Raw genomic sequence first — 15,861 nt, 5'->3', positions numbered from 1 at the left:
ACCGCGGAGGCCCTGGCGTAACTTTTTCACCGCCTCCTTGGTCCGCCGGTGGGCTCTCCTCCCTCTAGCCCTCTCGTATCGTCTTCTTTTCTTGTCTGCCTCTTGGGTTTGTGGCGTCTCTCCGCCTTCGGTTCGCGGTCGTGAAACTCAGCTGTGCCTCCTTAGCAAACGTCGCGGCAGAGGCTGGCAAGATGTCCACCACAAATCCCGAAATCCGTGACACAGAGTGGGACGCGCTCCAGCGCAAGTTCGGAAACTTGCCCAAGCTGCCAGATGTCGTCACAGAGGAGCAACTGACGCGCGAAGTCGTCGACGCGGCTGAGAAAGTCGACTCGCTTGCGAACAAGAGCGTCCGCGAGCTGAACGAACTCGAAGACGACGTCGAAGAGGACGTTCTCGAGAGATACCGGCGCAAGCGCTTCGAGGAGATCCAGCAGAGAAAGAAACTCGAAAGGTTCGTCCGCCGCCGCGCCTCTAGAGGGACAGAAAGGCGTTGTGCGTGGTGCGTAGCGTGCGCGGAAGGCTGTGTATACATTTCACGTCGCGCCAGGACGCCGCGACGCGCAAAGAGCTCCCATTTGTAACGAAGGGAACGCCCGCAAGCCTGTCATGAGCCGTGGATGTGCGTTGTTTTCCCATCTGCGCTTGCTGTGTTTGCCGTTCGGCTTTCAGATTCGGCGAGGTCTACCACTTGAGCAAGGATGATTTCATCGAGGAAGTGACTCGGGCGTCCGAAGTGGATCCCCTTCACCCCACGGGCGCGTCCTCGGACTCGCCTGCGTCCTCGGACTCGGAAGACGAGCGGCCCGCCCGGAATGCCTTCTCCGGAGCGTCCTCTTCTTCCCCTGGAAAGTCTGAGAAGAACAAGCAAGGCACGTGGGTCGTGGTGCACTTGTATCAAAACGCCGTGCCTGCGTGCAAAGCCGTGAACGAGGTGCTGCCGCAGCTCGCGCAGCGCCACCGAGATATCAAGTTCATGAAGGGCATCGCGACAGACATCATCCCCAACTACCCAGACTCCAAGGTCCCGACGATGCTGCTCTACTGGGCAGGCACCTGCCGCGCTCAGGTGGTCGGTCTGCAGAAAGAATGGACACTCGACGAAGCGGGGCACACCAGCGGAAAACTCGCTACGCTGCCGGGGCTAGAGAAATTCCTCTGTAAGCAGCGCCCCGGCCTGCCACGCGCCCCGTCGTGTAAAGCACATAGATATCCTCTTTTCTGTGTATTTACTTTTTTTAGGACACGTGTAGCAGAACTGGACTTGGATATCTAGTTGACGGGGTGAGCGTGTGAGACGGAAGGAGGTCCCTGCAGTGCTAGGTCCATGCTGGCCTGTAGGCGCCTCTACAGTTAGAGTCCCCTATATGGTCAGATACTGGAGCGCACATGATGTGAGACACTCGTTTCTGTCCGACCGAACTCGTCCCCATTCGGCGAAGAGCTCAGCGTCGCGAAAGGCTCAAAATGCATGCACGTGCTGGCAAGCGCAGACGCTCGCAGTGCGGGGATATGTTTCGGCATCGATGTGCAGTTTCAGCCCCTTGAGTGCCTCTCCTAGCGTTGTCGTTTGGTCAACTGCGAGGGACGTCGGTGCTGCATGTGCCGCACAGGGCTCTCTCCTCATTCTGCATCTGGCTCTGCGTGAATCCTGTGTCCGTGTCCAGCGAAATACGGTGTCATCAAACGCGGGGACGCCATCAGCAGAGATGATAGTGACGCAGGCAGCGCCGACGATGAGAGCAGCCGCGGAGCCAGGCATTTGCGCATTTCGTACGGCCAGGCTGGAGCGAGGAGACGCGGAGGAAACGAGGACGAAAGCGACGACGAAAAAGACAGAGCCAAGGAGAAAGGATACTCGTCTGTTGCGTTCGATCGGAAGGTGCAGCGCGGATACTGAAGGAGCTAAGGACTGCGGAAAACGAGAGCGAGGGGGAGGCACGGTGCGAGAGGCTGCGGTGCGAGTCACTCGGGATCAGCAGTGATTTGTCTTTGGGAGCATGGAAATGACTGAAACAGATCTGCCGGCTCTCCAACGATTTTCAAGAGATACACCAAAGTTACTCCGAACAAGTGAAAGCAGACACGCTTTTCTGCGTCGTTAGTGACTACGCGGTGTATGCGTGGCCGTTTACAGGCGCCCGCACTTAGAGCGATGCCATCGTGTTCTGTGTGGGAGTAAGCAGATGTCCAGCTTTTTTTTCGTCGTGATTGATCAAGCATCAACAGAAAACAGGGGGGTTTGTCCGCGAGCACGCGCACACGCGGTCGTCAGTGCGCTAGGTGTCCTTCTTCTCGGAAGCGTGGGTACGTGGCTGAGGGTTTTCTCATCGACGTAACATTGTAATTCCGTAACAATGCAAGTCATCTTTCAGTTGAAACTGCCAGAATGGTTCACCCAGCGATAGGCAGACGCAGAGCTGGAGAAGTGTGGTAGGCATTTTGGACACCAAGGACTTTGTCACGGCACATATCTCAGCTCAGGTCGGATTGTTCTTGTGCTTGAGAGATCACGCAGTTCAGGAGAGCGAGCGCAGCTGAACTAGAAACGGGGCCCAAACACAGCCGTCACCTCTGAGGCGGTGACATGCGGAATTCGCGTGAGGCCTCTGTCGCAGTCTTGTTGGATATGAAAAAACCTCGTTTCGTGAGAAGTTGGGGCACGCGGCTGGCCGTCGTAGTGACTCTAGAGAACACTCAGGTGCTGCTGTGTCACGTTCCGCCTGCCACTGAATCAAACTCCGGATCCTCATGGTGTTTACTGCATTGGGCGCGCTCGGAGCTGGTCCGGTTCCTCGTTGCCACAACGAAAACGTCGGAAATTGACCGTGTCGCTTGCTTTCGATGCGATTGGATACCGAGCGGGAGTAGAAGTATCAACGACACATGGCGGTGCTGTGCGATACAAAACGGGCTGCTTGATGGCAGACACCACATCAAAGAATGCACCTACTGCATTGGAATGCTCTAAGGAATCTTGAGCGACAGAGGCAGAACGGAAATATAATAATCATCTTCGGCTTGGCCTCACAAACAATGCAACCTCCGGATAACGTTAGGAGGGGGCCTCACGACAATATAAGACTACGGAGGGAACTATTCTTCTGATCCAGCCACATCCTTGTACATTCCTCGAAATCCAATCGGCGTTCGTTTCAAACTGAAAATGCACGAGAAGGACGCATCCAACGCGTGTGCCTGTGACATAGACGCGTCCCAAGCAACTCCTTTAAGATTCCGCGTGAGACCCTAGCCCCGGTGTTCATCAAGTTCTCTTACTCTGATGTACTTTTAAGAGCGCGCGATGGCGACAGTTCGCTCTCGTGAATGTGGGCGCGCGCAAGCGACAGAACATAACGCTTGTTTCGAGTAAGTCTAAGAAGATATTACAGGGGCACCGCGCGGGATTCACCTTGCTCCTCTGCAAATGGCGCAGTGTATATAGCTTACGCCGCCGCGAAGCGGGAATTTCCTGCCCTCCGCTCGCGTCGTGCTTCAGCTTGGAGCACGGGAAAGACCTAAGGCCTTGTCATGGCTCCATCCTGTTCCATAAGGTATGTTCCGCTCTCGTTGTCGGCAAACTGGTCAACGAGCTCTGTAAAAATTGCAGTTTGCTTCGTAACGGCATCAATGCTTGGAGACTCGACGTATTTGATACATTTTGGGTGAGAATCGCGCCCGAATTGCGTTTGAAGGTACTCCGACGCATTGTGGAGCGCGATGTGCTCGAAGTCTTGGTCACCTGATTCGAAGACACAGTATGGGGTTCTCTTGGTTCATTAAGGCGAGTCGTGCTTTTTGAGATGTCTCTGCAAGAGGAAGTCTCCCGCCCACGTCAGAGCAGGCCCGTGGCAGGACGACGTTGCATAAGAAGAACGGGGTGCCCGAATGACACCGGAAGCAGTGAAGCACTCCAAAGCTAACGATCACAAAAGAGGCGATGAGTAATCAGGCTGAAATGGCACAACGTGCGGATATGATGTCAGCCCGCAACCGCGCTGCTCCACTCTCCCTATTCGTCCTGTGTCTCCGTACCGATTGTCATTACTGACAGTTTGTGGTTAACATGCCGCCCTGCGAAATCAACAAGCATCTGAATGAGGGCTGTGTCCTTCCACTCCTCTAAAGGCAGGCCGTGAGGTTCGCACATATCACGAGCGGATACAACCGCGATGCCTGAGAACAACAGAGCGGAACGAAGACCGTGAGCTATCAGTCACATGTGAAAGAGGAAAGGAGCACAGCAGGCACCTAGATTCAGCGTTGAAGTAGTTCGAATACTTGTTCGCTTCCACAGGAGATGCATGTGCTGGGTTTCTCTTCTTGGGTTCATCGATTGCCTGAAGAAATATCAGGACGGCTGCTGAGTGTTCCCCGGTAAGTCGTGGCTTCTATCTGTCCATCAAAACCAACGAGAGACAGGAACGTGCTTTGCCAAAGTAGCTGAGTACCTTCGAGTGTTCTGCCCTGTTGCCGGGACTGACGAAGGGTTCAGCGTGAGTGTTCGAAAATTTGATTGACCGGGCGCTCATGCTGGATGCCTTCAGAAACCTATTGCGGCGAGTAGTGTTGCCGTGAGGGGGCCACTTCGTGGAATGTTGTCGAACAGACGACGCTTACTGGTTCACCGCCGTGCTGTAAAAAGTGGTCTCACTTGTAGACAGGAACTTGGCAGTGGCAGCACGTGAATGTAAGCCTGTCGTTTATCCGAGGTTCTACTGCTTGCACGGACACGTCTCAGTGTGGCCATGTAGGCCCTTGTACAATGAGCTATTACGGAAACGACGTTCTCCGCACTCAGAAGGCCGCAGAGAAGGGAGTGCTATGGAGCGGGAGCAATAGGCTTGAAGCGGCCTTCCGTGATAGGTGAAGACGCGTTAGATGGCGTGAGTCAAGTGCAGCGACTACTTCCTTTTCGTGTCTGCAAGGCCTGCAACACGGCCTCCATCGCATCAGGAAGGCGTTCGTTAATCAACTACTGTGTTGAGTTTTTCGAGTTCTCCGTGCCACTGCCCTATGTCGAGCAATGGACACTCGCACTCACGGAGCTCATCCACAGTTCGGTGAATGAGAGGAAGGAGTCCGAGTGTCTTGATGAGCCCAACGCTTGTCGCATTGGACACGATTGCGATTTCGCCTTTCTCTTTGCACTTGAGCAGTAATCTTCGCACACTGGTTTGCAGGAGGTCCATCTTGGACTTCAATGCGGGAGAACTGAGAGCCTGGCAAGGCTTCTTACTAATGTAAAGATTCAAGCCGCTCTGACCGTACAACTGGCACAGCCAGTCGGTGGGACAGAGCGTATTATCCCAGTCGAATACATAGTACCTGGCAAATTCATCTCCCTCCGGAGGTGCAGGCAGTAGAAGCGGCGGCACGCTGCAACCCTCAGTCTGGTAGGCGCTAAGCTCCTGTGTCGTGCCCGCTCTTACAAGAGCACCAGAGCTGATAGTTGCCGACAATTCGGAGAGCGCTGGACTTCCAGGCCCATATGCTGAGGAAGTGCTTGTGCCTGGCCGCGACCCAGCGGCGGGACCGCCGGACGTACTCGGGCGCTGAGAAGGCGGGAACGCTGAGAACTGAGCGAGAACCTCGGTATCGTCGTGCCCGTGACCACGACCCCACGTAATGGGGTGTATTCCTTGGCTCCCTGGAATCTGCCCATTCCACGGCGGGCGAGCCCCCCTGACAAGACCACTCGACGGGGGCAGACCAAATTTCGAGCCACGAGAACCCCTACCGGCCGCAGAGATGGTGGACAGTGGCGAAGGTGGAAGTCCCCGAGGTGGTGACACAAATGTTAGCGCATTCGCCGGGCTCCTAGCAGAGAAAGGTGACATGATTGATGCCGCGGCAATGCTCTGTTTGGCAGCTGCGCTTGCTACTGACAGGCCATGATACTTCAGATATCCCGGTGCGGCGGCAGTTGTTGGTGGTGTCGATGCCCTGCAAACACCCCGCTGCGCACCTGGCGACGGCCAGGTGCTGTACACTGAACGAGGCGGTGCCGGAGCAGGGGATGAACAACGCCAAAACCCTCCCTCGGTCTGAAAGTGGTGAGGCATATCTTCACGGGGAAGGAGACGGAGCTGACGAGGCCCGACGCAAACGGCGGAAGCCAGGCGAGGCGTTCAGAGCGCTCTAGACCAGTTTCTTACCTGGTTTCGCGGCCGTGTGAATATTGAGGAGTAGTCATCAGCCCACACCACCCCTCCTCTCTGCAACGGCGGCGGCTCCGTTTCTACCTCGTGTCTCCAAAGAGCCCCAGAATTCCTCAGCCAGTGGGGGTGGAGCGTGCAGGCACGTGAGGAAAGGTATTCTGCGGGTCCTCAGCGGATAATAAATGCGATTGACACTGCGTTCCACGTTGCGTTGCAACGCGCTATGCTGCGAAGCACTACGGTGAGAAAACAGTGAGAGCCTCTTGTTTTCCCTTGAACGTCTATTCAGCGTGGTTATCCGATAGGGAGAACACGCGCCAGCCTGCCAGCCCCACCGCCGGCCCCACGGAAATGCACTCAGATGTAATAGATATTGTATCCTGCGGCGCCGCTGATGGATTCCGATCGAAAGCAGATAGTGACTAGCGTCGTGGAAAAGCATTTCTGAAGAATCCTTCACTCGTAATTGGTGAGTTGGTACGTAGTTGGTCCTCTTCTGTATTCCGTTTTAACTCCCGACTGGTAATGCACTGGGCCACACAGTCTGGGGCTCTTGACCTGTACGTTAGCTTGTAGAGCTCAGAAGTATCTGTTCACTTCGCGCGTTCAATTCGTCCCGTGCTGAGGCTAGAATTGGGCCGCTTGCAGAACAAATCGGCAAGCACGGCTAAATGGGCATCAGTCTTGCTGTCTCCAATTCTGCATGAGAAGTTCAGAAGGACACACGCTTGCCGCGACACACCTGCTGCGATGTTCTTTTCGGAAAGCAGCAGCTCACCACTTCGTGTAATTCTGTCATACCAGGGCAAGGACCATGAGTTTTTTCCCTTTGCATATCCAGTCCATGTTTGCAGCCAGCGTCGGTGAGCGAAACCAACGAACAACGCCCAATGCTCGCCAATTGCCACGTAGTTTGCATCACTGCACTGAGGAACGTGAGAGGGACTCTTGCTTCTACGAAACATGCCTCTGTGATACGTACCTCACAACCATGTGCGATGCTACACTACAAGTGCGCCGTGTCCTCTCGTTCCGAACCAACTTTGATGGATGGCTCCGGAGTCCGACGCAGAGCCTGCATGGAACTCGAGTTGACTACGGTGCTACGGTGTAATCATGCCTTCGCAACAAGATGTCTGTAGTCTGCGTTACATGCGTAAATATATATAATTAACCAATAGGTTGGAAACCGCCTAGCTTACTGCTGGACACGTACGCTGCGTTACTGTGTTCTCTATCGGCAGCATCCTGCATATGCAGGCACAAACAGCCTGTTCAACCAGTCACGGACAGTGGGCGGCTTGCGGCTCGAAACGGGCACACATTTTAGCATGGGAGTGTCACAAAACTTGTTTGATACGAGAGTTCTAGCACGGCTTCTGTCTGAGACTCCGTCGCCACGCGGTTAAGTGCAATCGAACTGGCCTTATTCCTTCGGGATGCTACCAGAGTCCTGGTGTCGACACTCACGTAGAAGTGACCTGTTTCTCAGTAGCTGTCGTGTTGTACCACCCTGTCTGTTACTCTGCTAATCAAAGACACTTCGCAATATCTGATCTGGAGTGAAATGATGGGTGCAAAAACAGCGCCTAAATACGAGATGACACAGATCGGGGACCAGCGATCCGTGTACGGCGTCCGATCTCCTCTTCCCGCTATGTCTTGGCCTTGTCGCCGACACAAGTTCGAGTTCGCGCGTGAGATGCAGTGTCGGTATATTGCTCTACGTTTCAAATCGACTTGAGCAGGATTAGGAGCTAGAGCAGAAAGATCGGCACTATCAATGAAGACTATACTGTTGTTACTTTCGTCGATAGCGATGAGGCTACAAACGGATGCAAGAATGGTGATAGGCACGGCGAAAAAAACGGACTTCAGTCCTCTGCGCCTCACGCTCTCCCAACGGTTGAACGTCCCACCATACTCGTGTTAAGCCATTCCATAAATTGCCGCTAGATCAGGGGAAAGCTTGAGACTTCTCCGAAAAAGAGCAGCAGCCTCGTCCGTCTGACCCTCTTCCGCAAGGAGCTCTGCGCGCCGCCACAGCGCATAGGCATCCTGATCTTGCGGGGCCGTCAGAAGAGGTGTCTAACAAGAAAACAACAAAACACAGAGTACGAAACACGCTGAGAAGGGGGACAGGGATGAGACAGTGAACCAGACAAGCCTGCAGTGCCTCATGATCTTCTTAGGGGGGGCGGCACGGGGAAGCGGGGGTCGTGAAAGCGCATGTTTGTTGAGATCACACATGCTATGCGACTTGCTCCTCCAGAGCCTGCAAATAAAAAAACGCCCAGGTGCTCTTTTTTCTAAGCGACGGACAGTGTCCCCTGCTGGTGACGAAGCTGCCGAACGAATTTGAATGTGACAAGCCTTACTTTTCGGCGGTACAGAACATCTGTCCGAATAATGTATTTACTCGCTCCTGGTCCGACCCGCCTTCCCTCGTGCATCTGCAACAGCGCAGAACGCACATTTGGGGAAAAACTACTGACTCACATGCCCACAGCACGGCCTGGCGATCCCTATTATCAATAGGAAAGACGCGAAAGTGCGTTGCTCACTTTGTATCACGCTGGATTGAAATAGTCCGGGTCGGCGCGCACGCCCATCCCAGCGATGTGAAAAATTGCTACTACAACGCAAGCATAGCTGTGCCCACAATTGCATATCTGAGCGACCCACACTGACGACCAGCGGAGTTCTACAGCACACCAAACACTACCACAGACACAGGGCAGCTTATCATGAGAGGCGAAAAAGGACAGCTGTACGTATTGGACATACCTGAGTATGGTAGAATAACAGCATCCGCCCGGTCCGCGCCTCTACTGCGTCGACGATCAGCCGAGGGTCCGCTGTGTGTCTGAGAGTCCAGTGAAAAACGTGCACCGACTTCGGCGTCAGTAATTGCACATGGGAGACGCAAAGAGAAAATACACAGCGCTGCGTGGCGCGAGAGGGGTGAAACACTGGTGAGCGTAGCCCCTAAACGACCAGCGTATGCAAGTAGCCAAGCAACAATTCAAATCGCCCAGCACGTGAATGCGCGCCCAGATGGGTTCTCTAAGCATACAAGACATGCTCCCGCAGTCCGTGCATCTCCACAGGATTCGGACATCACGCGAATTTTCGAGTGGAGAAGTACTAGAACCGTGCCGAGTGTCAGGAACTCGAACTATCGACCCCGCTGGCATCACTGTAGGAGTCACATTACCTTCCTGCTTTGTCGCGCACCATCGGCTCGGTTTTCTGTGCGTCGTCAATTACCAGGGTTTCTCCTCCATCTGTTGTTTAAAACAGAGCAGCCCCGCACCAAACAACAGCTTGCCATTACCGCCCATGATTTAGCGTCAAACAGCAATCCTGATACACACGATGATGTTGATGAAGCAGAGGACAGCCCACGGCCTTTCCCGAGAAAATATGGAATAGGGCAACGAGAAGACCTCAAACTGAGCGCTGTTCGCTGGCCGCCGGACCGAAAACATACAAATAAAGAACTGGTCGACTCGTCTGAAATAAAATACAGGCAGACATGCCAGGCTTCGACCGTCAGAACCACAGTACCAGGAAACGCTCTTTCACAGTCGCCAGAAAGGACCGCCTGCGCGCACCAGTCGTCGTCGCGTCTTCTGCGCCAGTCAGAGCGCAGAACAACAGTCAGCGTTCCACGACAAAGAAGACCAGAAGAGAGACGCTCCGACAGGCCGCAAACGCTGAAGGGACATCTCGAAGTCTCGACTTACCAGCGACATCGTTCAAATAGAGAACGGCAGGCCATAGCGTGCGTGTGTTGAAGTCGAGAGCTGTGCACCCATCTGTGTGGGGCCCGAAGTGAGCACCGTCCGTGTACCTGGCGAGGCAAAAAAGAGAGCGACTGTGAGGACGCGGCGGCGACGGACCGAGGGAACGGGAACGGACCGTATTCGTTGGCAAATGACAGGTGTGCAGGCAAGCGATGCGCTCACAGCAGCAAGCAGAGCCGCTGGCGGAGGGAGTGGATATACAGACACAACCTGTGACGCTAGAGGTTGATGAAAAACAAGAAAACTCCAGGGCAAAAGGGAGAGGCGAACACGGAGAAACGAGTTGCGCAGGGAGAAGCACTGGGCGCACCGGAAAGCCTGTGCGGCACACCCGCAAGCGAAGAAATACGAACCTTGCAAAAAGGAGATGCGGATTCACTCCGCAGGCAATCCAGTCGCCAACGAGGTCGCGCTCGGCTCGGGCTTCGTCGTCTTCAGAGATCGTGACCTCTTTAATAACCCAGTCCTTGATTCTCTCCTGCGAAGCACCGCAAACGAACAAACAAAGAATGAGCACGGGCTCAGAACAAGGAAAAAAACCAACAGCAAGCTGTCCTCAGCAAAGCGCGGCAGACTAATCGGATGTGATCCGGCAGCAATGCCAGAGGAAGAATACGAGCCAAGATAGAGATAGACGCAAACCACCGAACAACACGAGTCGCCTGCCACAAAACACTGAAGCAGCGGTACGCACCATCCGCGCAGACACAGCAGGCCACCCCCGTCAACTGTGCCAAGCTGTGTGACGATACGCGACGTAACACGGCTCAGGAAATAACGGCGACGCGAAGCATTCGTCCTCTGCTTCGAAGACAACTGAGCGGTCGCCGCACGCACGCCACGACACACAAAGACCAACAGACCGAGTGTGGACATGCACGCAGAGAGCGCCATCCGGTATCTGAGCGTTCACGCGAGGGACCGCCTGTTTGCAGCGCCATGGGCAGAGCGCAGGCGCCCACATGCTGAAGGAAACGTCCCGCTGGTTTTTTTTGAGATACTTCCGCCTCGCGCGGCGGTCTCTCCCTCCCCCCCTCCCCTACCCCCCTCCCCTACCCCCCCTCCCCTACCCCCCCTCTCCTACCCCCCCCCTCCCCTACCCCCCCTTCCCCTGCCCCCAGCCCCCCCAGCAACTTACCCAGATGAGGTCAGCTAGCGCAGGGTGGTGGACTTCTGCGGTGTAGGCGCTGCGGTACTGAGACGACGCCGTGCCGGTTGAATCCCAGTAGGTGAACTGTGGGCCGTCTTCCACACGTCGGCGCAGCCACTCGCACTCCGCGGCGGAGAAGACGCCCTCCAGCACAAACACATCTCGCACTTCTTCGCGCTCTGAGGAGGCGCCGCTGCCTGCAGCGGAGGAGGCCGCAGCCGGCGACGGCGAAGGAGACGGACTGGATGACCAAGGCACGCGCCCTCTGCGGTAGATGTCTGTCCGCGTGACGCGCCGCGGGTCGATGCTTCCTTCTTTTTCAGAAACTTCAAGGAGCTCAGCCAGAGGCAGCTCCTCGTCGCCGTTGAACTCCTTTTTGTCCACGACCTTCTGGAGGCGCGTGGCGCACTCGCCCTCTCGGCCTCCGTCCCCAGCTGCGCTGTCTTCTCTTTTGTAGCCTTCTTCGCGCTCGCACGGCTGCGCTTTCGGTCTTCGGTAGGCGCTGCCTCTCTGCGTGTGAACGGAGAAGTACAAAGCTGCCCGCGCGACGTCGACTTCGGCATCGTCTTCTGGCGCGTCGCTTGACAGAGTTTTGTGCTCGCTCGCGTCAGCTGAACGAGGCTGCGTTTTACCTTCGTTCTCCTTTCCGGAGGAACATTCTGCGGCGGACGGCGACTGGGGCACTTCGTGTCGCTCGCGCTGGCAGGCAGAGGAGCTTGGCTCCTCCGGGCAAGCTGGAGGCGTCATGGAGACCGACACCGCAGCACCCGGAATGAAGTAACAGAGACAAGGTTGGTGATTCAAGCGCCCGCAGATATGGTCTGTCGTAATGTGTAGATTTCAATTTCTCGCTGCAAGCGCAATCCGGTCTGCGCCTGAGCACTCCCTTTTCTTTTACAGATGCAGGCGGCAACCTTCCGCGGCCCCGTCAAACCATGCGAGCAAACCCATCATCTGGTCCCAGTGGCGCCACCGAGACGCAGCTCACAAGCCGAGGCCTAGGGTTTTTGTGGCGGATGAAGGTAAACGGATTCGGCTCTTTCCTGAGCTCTTTACCGGGCGCACGTGGTAAGCACAGCCACGAATTTCGAAACATGCTACGACATGCATGTGGCGGCGTGGACGGCGTGCCTCGGCCGGGGTCTAAACATGCGTCACGCCCCACAAGGCTGTGCAGCGAGGACGACGCCTTAAGAAGAACCGTAGGATGTGAGGAAAAGAAAACGCCACTACATGTTGGCGAAAGTAGTGTCCGACGTGCGAATCGGCACGCCCGCGGCAGGAGAAGGGGCCGCACCTGCGAGCGCCATCGATCCTGCCTTCGCCGCGGTCAGCGAGTGCGTGTCGCGTCTCCAAGGATCGTGGTCCGCTCCCATATAGCGAGAACCTGAGAGGCGACGCTTGAATCTACACGTTTAGGAGTCATATCAGCGTCTGTGTGGGTAGTCTATCACACAACAGCTATATAACGAGAGGAAGAAACGTGCTGCACAGACAGAGCCGTGGCATGTGCTTACTCAAACTCGAGCCTGCAGCAAACGTAGAGTAGGGAGGGCGCGCGACCGTAAGTGTCTTGCACGAGTTCTTTAGCGGTTGCGATCCAGGTATTCGACTGGTCCACACGCCCCGCCCCTTACGCAGCCTGGCTGCAGCGGAAACGCGCAATTTTTTGGCAATCAAGGGCGACCCTGCCTGCGCCCTGCGTCGCTAGTTAGTGACAGTTCAGGTCTCGGGGGATCGACGTGCGCGAGAAGGGGATCTCGTCGCGGAGTGGAGCGCGGAGTTCAGTGGGGGCAGACATTCGGTGGCGCTGGTGCACTCGTCCTCCTAGCAACGTGTCCTTCACTCGCATTTATTTCGAGGACGTTTCATGGTGAACTCCTAGTTCCGAGTCTTCTGTATTGATACTTTTTACTACATCCCCAGGTTTTTGACATCATTTCTCCCTTCGCCTCTCCATTTCTCCCCCGAATTCTCCCAAGGGTACCCCAAGCTCAAGCTCGTGCCCCACCCCGTCGGTTTTCACTGCGCACGGTTGTTTCGCCGGCTTTCCTTCCCGGCACCTCTCGTGGGATCGTGCAATGTTCTCTTCCATATTCTCGCGTCTCTCCTCTGCTTTTGTGGGGCAGGAAGGTCAAGGAGGAGAACCGAACAAGATGGTGTCCCTGACAGGCCCGTCCGCAGAACTGCAGCTAGCCGTCAAGGCTCAGCGTGCGCGCGCCCGTGGCGGCGAAACGAACTTTGTTTTGTCGCCTTTTTCGGTCTTGCTCGTGTTCGCCATGGCCATGCGCGGCGCGAATGGCCCGACGCTGCGCGAAATGCAGAGCTTCCTCAAGCTGTCGCACCTCCCGGCGCTGCCTCAACTCGACACAGAAGGCTACCCACCTGGGCAGGCTCCGCAGCTTGCGCTGGGCAACCGGGTGTACGTACAGCACGATTTGGAGAGCAACCCGCACTTCAAGAAGTACGTGGAGTTGTTGAAGAAGGAGTCTGCAGACAAGATCGACGCTGCGGCTATTGACTTCTCGGATGTCGCCAAGGCTGTGGAAGAGATCAACGCGTACGTCGCCAAACATACGAATGACCATATCAAGAATTTGCTCAAGGGCAACGATGTTAGTGCTCTGACTCGCCTCGTCCTCGTGAGTGCGATGTTCTTCAAGAGTGCGTGGGAGAAACAGTTCCCTCACAGCGCGACAAAGAAGGGAACCTTCCACGCCCTCAAGGAGGGACAGCACGTCGCGCAACAAGTTGATATGATGACTGTTATGCTGGAGGACTCGCCCGTCTTTCTCAAGCAAAGCCAACAGCTGACGGCGATCGCCCTGAAGTATGCGGAGCCGAGCCTTCGCATGTACATCATCCAGCCTCACGATGTGGAAGACCTCGCGACGATCTTTGACAAGGAAAAGAGCGCAGAAAAGGGTAAGTTGGAATAGTCGAAAGTCGAATAAACAACTCTCTCGCTCGTGAAGAGTCAATGCGTGGCGTGAGTGCAAGAGAGCCACGTGCACATATATGCGGTTTAGAGTGTGTGTGCTTTTATTTAACGTCTTCCACGTGGGTGAGCAGCCCCGTTTGCACTCGGTCTGTGCGGTCGCACTCACTCGTGCTCTCTTGCGCATACCATATACATCTTCATGTGGTGTGCGTGCTGCACATATATATATATACATATACATGTATATGCATATATTTGTGGACAATGAACATATTTTTGAATCTGTTCATTATGCGGAAAGGGGCATACATCGATCGATAGCATGCCGTTGGAGGAGAAGCTCGGAGCGTAGCGCAGAGGCATTCGTTCTCGTATCTGCGTATATGAGTGTGCGTGTCCGCGTATCTGTCTTGCCGTCCAGACATGCTGAGAGCACATTGGAAACCTCACGCCCCTTCGAGCTTTTACATGAGCGGACGGTATGTGAACGTGCGTCTCTGTCTCGCGCTGCGTTGGTTTTTCCTTTCAATTCAGGCATTCCGTACATCGAGACGCTTGTGGCGGAGATGAACAGCGAAGAGACTGCGGAGGCATACTGGGGCAAGCACATCCGTTTGACAATGCCCAAGTTTAGCCTGAGGGCGGAGGATAACCGCGAAGACTTGATTCCGCTTTTCCGCGATCTGCTTAAGATCAAGGATATGTTCGACCCGGCGAAGGCGGATTTCTCGAAGATCACCGGCGACAAAGAGCTGTTTGTCTCCTCCTACCTGCATGCTGCGGATATCTCCGTGGATGAAGACGGGACTGTCGCGACAGCCGCGACCGCCATGGCCATCATGCTGCGGAGCATGCCGATGCCGCGGGAAGTCGTCGACTTGGTGATCAACCGTCCGTTCATTTTCCAGATTCGCTACTCACCTTCCGAAGTGCTAGACGGCAGCCGCGACACCGTTCTCTTCAGCGGGCAGATCGTAGACGTCGCAGCTGCGCAGGCAAAGGCCCACGAGACCCGCGCCCGCGAGGCTGGAGAGGTGGCGCCCGAGGATGAGGAGAAGGATGACGAGTAAGATTTCTAAGCGGAGAAAGCGAGTCCAGCCTTTCACTGTCCGTACTTGCGTGAGACCCGGTGACCTCCTCATCGAGGCATAGAGCCTTCTCTGGGATCTCGCGTTCGAGGCGCCGCCCGGGAGCCCACGGGTTCCTGTAATTCGTCGGTCGTGATCAGTCTGAGCTGTAGTCGGCAGGGTGCATGCGTGGATGCAGGTGTGAGTCCATGCAGTGTTATTTTCGGCGTGAGGGAGGAGGGGAGTATGGTAATTCCGCATCGGTTCGACTGCACGCGTGGGCGACAGTGCAGATGATTCTCATGAGTTATGTGGACGAGCGGGGAACGCGGGCGGGTTGATTTCTGAGGCCGTCCGTGGTTTTCGCTAGGGAAGCGACAACAGGGACATTGCGTGAGGTCGCTGATGCATCGTTCGCGTGCATTGAAAACTACGTTTTAGAGGCTCGTACACGTTTGGTAAAGCGAGTCATTCTCGCGTAGAGCTGCAGAGCCCAGGCGCTGCGGCAGGCGACGAGTCTGGGGCGGAGGCCATCCCATCCCTCGAGTTTGTTTTTTAGAAAACAAGCTGTTCTGACGAGACAAAGCCACTAGCTTCTTCATGTAGACACGTCCGCAGCGCGGGCCTGAGGCCGCAACAGATTCCAGTTGACACCCAGCAAAAATCAGGTGCAAAAACCCCTAGTCCCCACACAGCTGCGCTGCTGCTGTGACAGCTCTTGCCCTCTGCGTAG

The 15,861-nt window shown here is 55.5% G+C and overlaps 4 protein-coding genes across 4 annotated transcripts; 2 read left to right on the top strand and 2 right to left on the bottom strand.

Annotated features, from left to right (window-relative positions):
• Nucleotides 1-191: 191 nt before the first annotated feature.
• Nucleotides 192-1,900, top strand: BESB_006650 (putative phosducin; the record flags this gene model as incomplete). The annotated part of the gene is made up of 3 exons (XM_029359420.1): nt 192-458; nt 860-1,160; nt 1,668-1,900. The coding sequence occupies 3 exons, from the start codon at nt 192-194 to the stop codon at nt 1,898-1,900; spliced, it is 801 nt and encodes a 266-aa protein (XP_029222333.1).
• A 1,618-nt stretch (nt 1,901-3,518) lies between these two features.
• BESB_006640 (uncharacterized protein) lies at nt 3,519-5,840 on the bottom strand (the record flags this gene model as incomplete). The annotated part of the gene is made up of 3 exons (XM_029359419.1): nt 3,519-3,742; nt 4,036-4,176; nt 5,045-5,840. 3 exons carry the CDS (start codon nt 5,838-5,840, stop codon nt 3,519-3,521), a joined length of 1,161 nt encoding a protein of 386 aa, XP_029222332.1.
• Nucleotides 5,841-8,090: 2,250 nt separating this feature from the next.
• BESB_006630 (tetratricopeptide repeat-containing protein) lies at nt 8,091-11,867 on the bottom strand (the record flags this gene model as incomplete). The annotated part of the gene is made up of 7 exons (XM_029359418.1): nt 8,091-8,249; nt 8,540-8,614; nt 8,949-9,027; nt 9,379-9,448; nt 9,911-10,017; nt 10,324-10,448; nt 11,109-11,867. 7 exons carry the CDS (start codon nt 11,865-11,867, stop codon nt 8,091-8,093), a joined length of 1,374 nt encoding a protein of 457 aa, XP_029222331.1.
• Nucleotides 11,868-13,201: 1,334 nt separating this feature from the next.
• On the top strand, nt 13,202-15,131 carry BESB_006620 (serpin (serine proteinase inhibitor) superfamily protein; the record flags this gene model as incomplete). The annotated part of the gene is made up of 2 exons (XM_029359417.1): nt 13,202-14,045; nt 14,596-15,131. The coding sequence occupies 2 exons, from the start codon at nt 13,202-13,204 to the stop codon at nt 15,129-15,131; spliced, it is 1,380 nt and encodes a 459-aa protein (XP_029222330.1).
• Nucleotides 15,132-15,861: the final 730 nt, after the last annotated feature.

This window comes from Besnoitia besnoiti, chromosome I (assembly GCF_002563875.1).
Source record: "Besnoitia besnoiti strain Bb-Ger1 chromosome I, whole genome shotgun sequence".
In the NCBI taxonomy this organism is placed as follows: domain Eukaryota; phylum Apicomplexa; class Conoidasida; order Eucoccidiorida; family Sarcocystidae; genus Besnoitia; species Besnoitia besnoiti.
This window is presented reverse-complemented; position numbering and strand designations above follow the sequence as displayed.